The 11,395-nt window shown below is 37.2% G+C and overlaps 1 protein-coding gene across 3 annotated transcripts; it reads left to right on the forward strand.

Moving 5' to 3' along the window:
- The first annotated feature begins 2,046 nt into the window (after nt 1-2,046).
- Nucleotides 2,047-11,395, forward strand: LOC138608886 (CMP-N-acetylneuraminate-beta-galactosamide-alpha-2,3-sialyltransferase 1-like). 3 transcript variants are annotated; one of them, XM_069681471.1, is made up of 7 exons: nt 2,047-2,418; nt 3,576-3,842; nt 3,990-4,186; nt 4,305-4,484; nt 7,578-7,623; nt 8,007-8,126; nt 9,911-11,395. In XM_069681471.1, the coding sequence occupies exons 2-7, from the start codon at nt 3,576-3,578 to the stop codon at nt 10,076-10,078; spliced, it is 978 nt and encodes a 325-aa protein (XP_069537572.1). In that variant the 5' UTR covers nt 2,047-2,418; the 3' UTR covers nt 10,079-11,395. The 3 variants fall into 3 exon arrangements, with proteins under 3 accessions (XP_069537572.1, XP_069537570.1, XP_069537571.1); XM_069681469.1 differs by lacking the exon at nt 2,047-2,418 and adding an exon at nt 3,032-3,101; XM_069681470.1 differs by lacking the exon at nt 2,047-2,418 and adding an exon at nt 3,042-3,227.

Here is an 11,395-nt window from a genome sequence, read left to right on the forward strand (position 1 = left end):
TCAGTGTATAATTGTTATATTTATAAGCTATTCATTGAAAATATACATTTTTGTGCAGATTAGCTGTAGTTTGTGTCACTAAAATAATTATTTTATTTGTAATAATTTTATTATTTTATTATTTTATTCGCAGCAAAGAATAAGGCAGCCTACAGAATAGTGCAAATGCAAATGAAAACAGATGCCATGATGCTGCATGCACGCGGAAGACCAAATACATCTGCATGCAATGCTGTGTGCCACTGTGCGCTGGATGCTTCTGCATACAGCCTAGGTGTGATGAACATAGAAGTGTTCGGAGATGCAGAGACTAAAATGTCAGTTCTTGTTGCCTAAAACAACATGCTAGTATAAGGGCATGCTAATACCAGTCCTGCATCCGTATAGAACTGTGGAGACTCACAATAATGTTTCTCCTGTTGGAGATGGTTTTGACACATTCAGGTGTAAGATTCACAGCTATGAGTGTCATTGGTTTGCTTCAGGCCTAAACATTGCGCCTATACAGTGTTGAAATTTCCAAAAATGTTTTAAAATGTTTTTTAAAGCATAAAAAGAAACAAGTGTTTATATATTTACAATAAAACACAAGTTAATTCATTTTTACAGTAAGTTCACAATGTTTGATGTTGAGTGCTCAGGCGCATGTAGTCCACTGGATTGGACATGTCTGTAACTTTATGAAAAAGTCATATATTTTGAAAAAAAAAAGTTGAACTTTCTTTTTCATGTCCTGAGAAGTATAAAAACACTTCAGAAAAAAATCTTGACCAAGGCTTTCATAATTCATGCATCAGAGGGATGGCTCTGAATTAGTCATCAAATCAATTCCTGTACTTTTAGCTTTTTAATATCTTCAAACGTGTGATCTGACTGGGGCCAACAACTTCCTCTGGATGAAATTACAAAATGTACCCATAATTTGGGGTTTTGGTATAGCCAGATACTTATCCAACTATTAAAAAGAACCAGAATACAGGAAATGACATCTGCTCTGTTAACATTTTTTTGGGGTAAGACCCCCAGACCCCCTGTCACATTGTCACAATCAATTCATTTATGCTTCCTATGCCCATGCAGTCATAGCTGCAATGCTTTTATGAAATTGATTTTTTAAAAACTCTTGATATTCTGAAAAATACTGCTCTTTGTTTACACGCAGCTGACTTTTATTCGAAGAAAACATTTTATACTTCAGCTTTGCTTCTCAACCTTGACGAAAACATTTTTTAGGACTATCAGGACTCAAATTGAGTGTTTTTATTTCAAAATTGACGGCTATATATGCTTTAAATAATGTAACATTAGTGATACAATATTACAGTATTTATGGTCCATAATTGCTCGCTTCTTAAAATTTCCAGTTGAAACTTTTTCAGAAGTTTAAATAACAATCATTATAGAATTGCAAAAAGAACTGGAAATTTCAATTACAGTTTAAGCACTAAATTAGTGTCTTTTTAAAGATGAGCCCTAAACTTGAAGGAAGGAAAGAATGGTTGTGTTAAATTGAGCCGGGTGTGAGGTAAAGGTGCAGAGAGATACAGTACCAGTTAGAAAATTATACATGTTATAGGCAGCTGAAATAAATAGTCGATGGACATTGGAAGTTGTTTAAATGCTGAGTGAGCCGACGTGGTGTTTTTATCTACAGGAGCTGAGATGTAAGCTGGGGGGTAATCACTGAAAGCAGATGGGCAGTGAAACTGTTATTACAAACTGAGTGTGGTATATCATGGCCAGCCTCAATATCAAATGATGATGGTGATAATGATTGAATTACTACCATAACTATTCTAATGTAAAGTATTATGTGGTCTGTCTCAGCTGAGATCACTCCCTCCAGTCATTTTTATGAGAGGCTGCATGTTTTAAAATAACCTTTAAAGAATCAGAGCACAGGCATGATTAAAGACAGGATTTAAAACGACAATTCTTCTGTCACCCATGAGTTTCAAACGGGGCAGTTCTAATTTCTGCTCATGAAAAGTTCATGTTGTTACAACAGGAAGGCAACGTCATATCCTCATAAGACAATAGGTCATTTTAGAGCCAGGGGCTATGACGCCTTAGTTTAAACCTACATGACGGTCTGTTACTTTGAAATGTGGTAGTTTGGCTAATTAACCGTACGAACCAACATTAAATTCAGGTTAAGAAGTTTTGTAACAGTTTTAAAGTTGTTTCCCACGTCGGGGGACAGCTGCAGCTCAGCTAAAATCGGGTTGTGAGTATAGGCTTCTAAATGCAACGGTTTATAAGATAATCTAAACTTGTCGGGACTGGTATTTTTTTCATAATTATTCACAATTCAACCTTGAATCGGATCCGTGGGAGTCAGCGTGTCCTGCGCTGGATTACTTGCTCCTGCGACGCGGACTGAAGCGCAGCTTTTTTTGCCCGATCTTGAAAAGAACAGTGAGTTTCTTTAGCACAAAGATGCATTTTTACCTTCCCAGAATATTGCATAGAACACCCGGCGGAGTGTAGGCCTACATTGATATATTTTTCTCTCCTTTTATTATATCTGTCATAGTTTAGAGCACGTGGACAAAGAGGAAGAACTGGAGCCTATTATTGAAGCTTCTACTATTGTCCCGGTTATACTCATTATACTATACTACTATACTATAGCCTTTTTTGTTTCGCAATAGCCTATGTGATGCAAGAGGCAAGAAATACATTTTATCGGTGTTTATTTACACTTTTACGCACTCATTCGCACGAAACGGACTCATTCGAGAGTAGAAAACTGATTTTGTGATTTTTAGTGGGGCTGCTGCAGTAAACGAAACGTTAGAAAAGTCTTACAGACTGCGCCGCTGTTAACATTGTCATAAACATAACATTGTTGAAAAGACTAAATAAGCTACGGTATATTTTAATGACGGCACCGGGACTAATCTGAAAATTGGCTGCGGGACATTTTTGTTTCATAAACATCTTTAATATTTCCCTCTTCACAAACCACACCCCCTTAAGCTTCCTCCCTAGAAGACTTCCTCCTTTGCTTTTTATCACGCACATCACTAAACGTTCAACTGATGGTGACTTCCGACACTCTTATAGCCTGATGCGTACTCGTTGACTCAATAAAACTGGTAATGTAATTGACTCCAATTGGGATTTGTCTCTGATCGGGTAATATGGAAAAAAAATTCAACATCGAAACATTTTACCGGTGATGCTTTGTGGACAATTTACGGCATAATTATAATACATTTCAGGTATATTTTGGCTTATAAATGATGAACTTATCGCTACAGGAATCGTGTGAATATAATTTAGTTGTACTTTTCTTGATTAATGATAATAATAACAACGGTCATTACTACTAATGATAATTATAATTATAAAATACTAGTAGATACTCAAGAGTACTCCTGAAAGAAAATAGGCCTGTGACATACATTTCATAAAGAATAGCAACTGTATTCCCCTGATATGAACATGACTTTATGTAGTAGCCTAACTGTATTAATCTTATGGTGATTATAGCTTTAAACAAAAACCATGGCAGTTTTGTCCTTATTCCTTAATGTAGACTCACTTTTTTTGTTTCACCTTACTTACAGATGGAACTGTTTCTCTTTAAAGAGCATCACAAAAAAAAGATGATTTCAAAAGTGAAAGTGCTCCTTGCCCTGCTGTGTGTGACCGTCGTCTTTGTCTATATTGGAGGATTCATGTTGCAAAACCCCCACCTTCAGGACGAAAACTGCATCTGTAAGAAATGTACATATGACAATGAAAATTTGTTTATGGAGCATTTCAACAAATCTGTTGAACCATTTTTGACTGCCAAATACAGTCTGCCTGATGATGCTTTCAACTGGTGGAGGGTAAGTTGCAAGAAAATAGTCCCTAAAGCTGTTTACAAATCAGGATCAGTAAATTAAATTAAATGTCATGAAACTTTCTCTACAGTGCCAGTTTGCTCATGTAACTCAACTGGTCTAACAGCAGTCTATATTTGGTCTGTTTGTCAGCGCTTACAGAATGAAAGACGCAACTATGATGTCTACAGTAAAACAGTGGAGGGACTGTTTGAGATATTCCCACCGAGTCCAGATATTAAAGAACCCAGCCCTGACCACTGCAGGACCTGTGCTGTGGTGGGGAATTCTGGTAATTTGAAGGGATCACGCTATGGACCTCTGATAAATGTCCATGATGTCATCATAAGGTAAATCCTCAATCCTCAGCTCAAAAATGTGGACAGAAGCTATGAATCCAACATGAAGCAGTCCCATTTAAAATATTTCTGCAAAAGACAGTGACTTATTTCCCTGTTTACAACTTAGAATGAACACCGGTCGAATCAAAGGCTATGAAGCAGACGTCGGGACCAGAACAACTCACTGGATCATGTATCCAGAGAGTGCCATGGACTTAGACAACAACACGCATCTTGTGCTGTTTCCATTCAAGATACAGGATCTGGAGTGGCTCAGAAAGGCCTTAACCACAGGATTTTCTGGAACGTGAGTCATGTTTAAAGATTTTATTTATTTTTTGATATCAGCAAAAGATAAAATAATTACACTATAAAAAGCAACCTATAGATTCTACTCAATAAAATTAAGTATTTGATTGAGTAAGTTGTACCCTATGTTTTGACAAATACATTTAACAACTGTGATACACTAAAATACGTGCAGCCTTGCGACACTGACATTGGTGATACTCGCATCGGTTAATCCAATGATGGCCTGCAGCCAAGAATGTTGACACATGCACACATTGCAGTTCAGGCCCAAAATCGTACCTGCATACCTACATACAATAATTTGCCTCAGTACACCAAAGTGTTGAAAATAAAAAATAGGACATCATTTGATAAATAATGACATTAATAAATACATAAAATACATTATTCCTGTTTTTCAAACATTTCACTCAAATCCCCAAATGTAAATGTATGGTCATGCTAGAGAAAAGTTTTTTTTATTTTTCTTTAAGTAGATGTTATTGTAGACAAACTTCCCCAACCCACTGAGCAGCGGTATCTGGAAAAGTAAATTACTGGCCAATTTGTTTTTGTGGAAGATAACTGAACACTAATCACAGAATATACAAGAAATTCAGAGATACAAGTACAGTCAGAAGGCATAACTGAGAAACTGTTTAGCAGCTAAGAGCTTTGTTTTCTTCGTTGATCTGTAATTTCGCTTGAGACTTTTGTCTGCCCCTCTAAAGTCAGTTTAAAACTCAAGGTTTAGTGTCTAATTTGACTAAAAGTTGAATGAAAAAGCAGACTCCTCTTGATTGATTCAGATTCTTCCATCTTTGTCTGTCATTGATTTCCATGTGATGCATCTTTAACTACCTTGGCTACCATTTAACAAATTAAACCTAGCACTACAAAAAGTATTGTTCTTACAACTACTTGTCTTTATGCTATATCCTTTTATTAAGTTGGTGGGTTTCAAGGGAGGATGTGCATTTAAGTCACGTCTGCAAAAACAAGCAAAGGTGTTGAGTATCACCTAGTAGTCTGATGCTGTAGTGGCAGGACGGTTCACCCAAGATTTGTACTATTTCTCTAAGTACGACAGCTCCAAACATAGCAGCATGGTCTTTAAAGAAAGGATTCAGTGCTCATAGAACCAGTGTAAATGTGTAATTCTACTCTGGCAGACTTTCTCCTCTGCAGAAGTCTGTAGACTCAAGGGGCATAGCCAATGAAGAGCACCCTCTTCTGTTCAGCTGAATGCTGATTGCTATGACATCCTGTTTCAGTCAGTAAGCAGAACTATCATTCATGCAGGATTCTTCTGTAGCAAACAATTTACATAGACTGCAAAGAGTCAGTGCCAGTGCAAGAGGTAGTACCTTCATGTGGTAAAGGGAAGAGTCTGGGGTGTTTCCTGGAGTAAATAAGGTCTGTTTCACTCATGAATAAAGCCTGATAAGAGTACATTTGAACAGCCATTTACAAATTAGGCTTTTCTGTGTTGCCAGCTCCCAAAGTATCCTATAACTCTTAACTCCTGCCATTGATCTTTTTTTATTTAGAAAACAAAATGTATTTAGCTGTATATTTAAGTAATATCACATGGGAGTGATGTTGTACTGAACATCATCACAGCTTTGATTCGGTCATAGGCATGAGGCCGCAGGCATTTCAAACAGTTAAACAAGCGGCAAATAGTAGTAAACAATAATAATCAACAATAGATTGTTTTTTGCTCCACTGAAACAACTAGTTCCACAACTTTACTGAAACTGGACTGTTGTTGCCAAGCAACACAAACGTTCTCCTGCACTATCCATCCACTCCATACACAGTCTGCTGTAATGTTAACTAATAGTATTCAGAACACCCGGCTGAGGCGGAGTGATACACAGAGTGAAAATTCCCAGTGATGTTGTTCTCTATATCGCCACTCATGGAATGCCTCTCAGATTACTTGGCCAGAACTAACTGTTGTTTAAAATAATTTTGATTTCCAGCAGCCTGCATATCTTTTGCATCACTTCTGGAAGTACAGCTGCTAGTAGGAATGTTTTTCATACCTTACCATTCTGGTGAAATGTTCTTACTGAGTCCACTCCATTTCAGTGTGCTGGTGAAGGCAAAGTGTGATATGATGAAAGCCTGAAAGACTTTTAATTCAATCTCCCTTGTTTGTGCTTGTAGTGGTTGTTGGACCAATCTCGCTTACATATCTGCAGGACAGGAAATCAAATAATGTGCAGACTAAACAGGCATATGATGGTAGAAGAAATTTGAAGTGTAGACCCACTGCTGTGTGAGCCCGACAGCCGAGTAAAAGCAGCATTGTCTGAGGTTGCTAATAAGAGGATGTTGTGCAACTCTGTTCACTTCCTCAGCCTCTCCACCACCACACACAGGAAGGGTGGAGGGTGGGTTGATATGAATCATTTCAATTTGGTAATAGTTGTAAAGTAAAATAATTTCTTGCTCATTCAGAAAAATTTGGAGCTCGTCAAAAAGCATTTCCTTTTTCGAATTCACAAGGTGCCCGAAGCTGATGACACAGATGAGAAAAGGAATGACATGTTGGCATTGTTAAACCTTGACCGTATCCCATGCCTAAGATTGATTCATTAGCGGAGGTAACACATCTAAGCACCATGAATAACAACATTATAGCCTAAGTGCACCGCAAGTCTGTATTGGTCAGCTGTGCAGAGGCTTTGATATGAGAAACCTTCAAATGTTTCTAAGGTGTGTTGAGGACAGGTTTCCCCACAGGTTTGAGCCCGGGGGACGTGCAACCTATAACTTTTATTCACTACTACTACTTTTATTTGTATAACAGTTGTATATACCTCTTATTTTATTTTTATCTATTCCTATTTCTATTTGTATTTGTATTTGTATTTGCCTTCTTTGTGCTGTTGCAACAACTGAATTTCCCCTCTGGGGATCAATAAAGTATTATCTTATCTTATCTTATCTTAGCAATAAGACTAAAGCATTGTCAATGTGTAAATTTGATTTTAAAAAGATTTTTGCAAAAGTAAAAGCATATTATAATCATTTGACAACAAAGAAAGTAGTTATTTGATGCTGATTTTGACATTTCATGTTTTTTTGTTTTCAACAGATCGTATATGCCAGTGAAATCAAAGATCAAAGCTAATAAGGATTTGGTGAGTATTGTTTGTATTGTATTAAACAATAAGCTTTATCGCCTATAAAAGTAATGCTAATCATTAGAGGGTTACAGGAGAGGTTTGAGATCAAAGTACGTCCACATCTACTTGTTACTCCAGGTGTCCGACAACAATACAGAAATGACACCTGGAGTAACACTCTGAGCCTGTCAGTGGCAAAAACAAGCACTTTTAGCAGAACTTTGATGGGGGGTAATTGCCCTAGTGGATTATGTTGCGGCCATTGTGGCGGCATCGAAGCTACGGCAGAGGTTTTTGTTCAAACGTTTTTGTTCCTTTTTGTAATTTCGACAACCAAATTTGTAAAAAATAGGGCCCAGGTTTAAAAATACAGAACTTAAAGGTTGATTCTGTTTCAGGTGATGGTGTTCAATCCAGCTTTCATGAAGTACATTCATGAAACATGGCTGGAGAAGAAGGGCAAGTATCCTTCCACTGGGTTTATGGCTTTGGTTCTTGCCCTGCATATCTGTGATGAGGTGAGGTCATTTTTATGGATTCAAATAATTGATATTGAGTGGAAAAAGTTTAAAATCTTCTCTAGTCTAGTCCCATTTTAGATCACTGTCACTCGCCACCACTCGTTTCAAAGTCTGATTCACAAAGGATATTGTACTAATGATATTCAAGTGCAAACACACCCCGTAAGTTTCTTAACTCAGTGCAATGTGCTCATGTTTTGCATTAGTTCGTTGAGAGGGGCTGTCAGCAGCTGCACTCTCAATCCCATCCATATGAAGATGTTGAGCTGAGAGGGGAGGGGACAGCTCTTCTTCAGTTTATTGTTAAGCCCACACTCAACAGAAGTTTCACTATCTGTAACGAAGCTTTCCTCCTGTAGTGAATAGCAAAAGCGAGTCATCCTGATAAAACAAGACTCTCATAACTCAAAGCATGAACGTTTTCAGCCCTGTCTCAACATATTATGAGATGGTGTGCCTTAGAGTGTTGGGGTTGAGCCCTGGACAGCCCTGGATCAAGTCAACACCTCATATAGTAATAATGCCAAAATATTATTTACAGACAACTTTACTTCATATGTCACCCAAAAGTGGAGTTGTTGTCATGATCACTGGTTATCAGGGCATGGCAGCCCTTCTAAATAGTGGACTGAAATTACCACCAACTGAACATTTTCATTCTTACTACATGCTGCTCTCAGCTCTGATGTTTGTGATTTGGACCTTTTTTGAAAAGACGCGATTATGCCCTAAATATATCTGCATAATGGTAAATTAGATATTTGCAAACAGCACCAGAGCATGCAATGCTTTTTGCAGCACAGTGAGGGATGCCTTTTACCACCTGTGTGAACTTTTTTAATCTCATTTAGGTTTAACAGCCGCACGAGCTGCGTCCCCCTTGTTTCTCAAATAAAGCCTTCAATACAAACACAAAATAAGTTTGTCACAATCTTCCAAGATAACATAAATTTGTGTTTTCTGATCTGGTGTCGACGTTGTATTTTGCCATTATGCACATGACCATCATAAAAAATATGGATAAAACAGTTTTTTTTATATGCCCCATCTATAGTAAAGGTCAGGAGGGACTCTGGTTACACACAAAAATACACCACATAACCTAGTGAGCAGATGACACTGTGCAAAGTAAAGACCAGATAAATAAAGTTTTTTTGTCTGCGCTGTGGCCTACATTCATTGTCTGCCCCATTAGACTGAACATTCCTGCTTGTGAAGTTTGGTTACAAAATAGGTAACGCTTTATAATACGGCTCGCAACTTACTGTGTAAGTACCCGCGACTTATAATGTAATATCGTCGCGTGTATCAGTGCTTAAATGTAGGTATGGTGGCACAAGGGAGTAACAATTAGGAATTTTTGAGGCAAGAAGAAAACATTTGTCAGTACTGGGTACCTACAGTGTAATTTTAAAGAAATTAGAAATTATTTATACTCATTATTCTACAAGCACTAGGTACTCATGGGTAAATTTAGAGGAAAGAAGAAATGACTTATACTGTAAGTATTCTGTAAGTACTACATACTCACGGGTTACTTTAGAGAAAAGGAGAAATTAGTTACTGTAAGTATCTCCACTGTACCTAGACTGTACTTACCCTGTAAGCACCCAGTAAGATTGGAGGCACGCACTGTATTATGAAGTTATGACGTATATTACACGGTAAGTTGTGGGCTGTATTATAAACGTTACCCAAATTAACATCTCGAATATTTGTAATGGCAATTTTTTCCTTTATGTCTTTGAGGTAGTTATTTATGTGTATTTTTGTCTTCCCAGATCCATGTGTTTGGTTTCGGAGCGGACAAAGATGGAAACTGGAGTCATTACTGGGAAGCACTCAAAGACAAAAGGTTAAGAACTGGAGTACATCCTGGAAGTCATGAGTATGAAACTATCCTGAAGCTCGCCAGACAACTTAAAATCAAGTTTTATAAAGGGTGGTGATCTTTCTTACAGCTTTTAAACTATTCAATTGTTAAATGTTTATTTATTTTTATTTTGTGATATTGATGGACACATCTGTTGCAATGTAATGCAAAATATAGATAAGTTATTTAAAGCATCTTAAATGTGTGTGACACACATTAGATACCCACACAAAGTAAATAAAAAGATGTAAAGCCTCTGCAAATTAGCTTATTCCCAGATCTTTTCTCCATTACCTTATGCATAAATGCGTGAGAACAAAATGTTCTGTAAAAGATTGGTCATAGATAGTGCATTAAGTAGTTCCTCAGTTTCAGTGTGTTCACAGACAGACATGTCGGATTGTTTGGTTTTTGCATGATATACGTAAATCTCCTGGCCTTGTCTAGCAGCCAAACCCCCTTTTAAAGCTAAGATAGATTGCTTTTATGTGTGACAGACTATGTTGTATTATGTAATTATGTAAATACTGTATATATCTGTAGATATATATGTGTATATGGCTTCCTGCAGGGTGCCACTTAGATTCCATTTTATTGAAGAAACTAAAATCCTGTTTTAATGTGAATTACAATGTGTGCCAAAATGTTTTTTTCTTCATATGAACCAGAAATATGTATTTGTTGTTTGAATTGATGCTACACAACGTACTGTATATCTTAGTATTTTCTACATAATGGGCTAATTGTTCAGTTTTTAGTGTTGAAGACATGTAAGATATATGTAGATTGACTGTGATATAAAGCCACTACTGGTCAACAACCAAAAGTTTGTAATCAAACATTAGCTTGGCTTGTTTCTCGGGGCTCAGCTTGTTTTTAGGTCAGGAATCGTTCAGTGTTTGTAGTCAAAAAGTCTTTCCTCTCCAAAGGAAACAGACAAGATAATTACAAACAGTGTAAAAACACTGAATTTGATGTTTAAAAAATAAATAAAGAAATTGGTGTCTTTCAGATGCTCCTGAGCAGACACAGAATGTCCGAAAGGGGGCCAGGGATTCTCTGATCACTTCCTTTGGTTAAAAGATATGTTGGGTATAAACAACCTGATCGAAAAAATGATGGTGACCTGTTTTAATTTTGGTCATCCGGGCCACAGCTGTTCTGCTGTTGTATTGAAGTCTATCATTGGGGATTATGGTTTATGGATGGATTATGATTATTGATGGGGAAACAGACCTGGACTTGAGTCAAGACTTGAATTTAGTATTTAGCTGTAGCCATCTTGATTTCTTTTTGAGCCAGAAGTGACCATATTTGGACGAAAGGTTAGTTAGCGAAACCTACCTGCAGCCACATTCTTAATCATGCATAACTTAAGCCTGAATAAAATATA

Source organism: Semicossyphus pulcher, unplaced genomic scaffold (genome assembly GCF_022749685.1).
Source record: "Semicossyphus pulcher isolate SPU_LCO1_2020_fin unplaced genomic scaffold, fSemPul1.0.p SCAF_5, whole genome shotgun sequence".
NCBI lineage: Eukaryota > Metazoa > Chordata > Actinopteri > Labriformes > Labridae > Semicossyphus > Semicossyphus pulcher.

Bases quoted from the DNA above. Each gene is read 5' to 3' on its own strand.
- LOC138608886 (XM_069681471.1), top strand. From the start codon at position 3,576: ATGGAACTGTTTCTCTTTAAAGAGCATCACAAAAAAAAGATGATTTCA. The intron at 3,843-3,989 runs GTAAGTTGCAAG...TCTGTTTGTCAG, and splicing joins ATGCTTTCAACTGGTGGAGG to CGCTTACAGAATGAAAGACG. The intron at 4,485-7,577 runs GTGAGTCATGTT...TGTTTTCAACAG, and splicing joins ACCACAGGATTTTCTGGAAC to ATCGTATATGCCAGTGAAAT.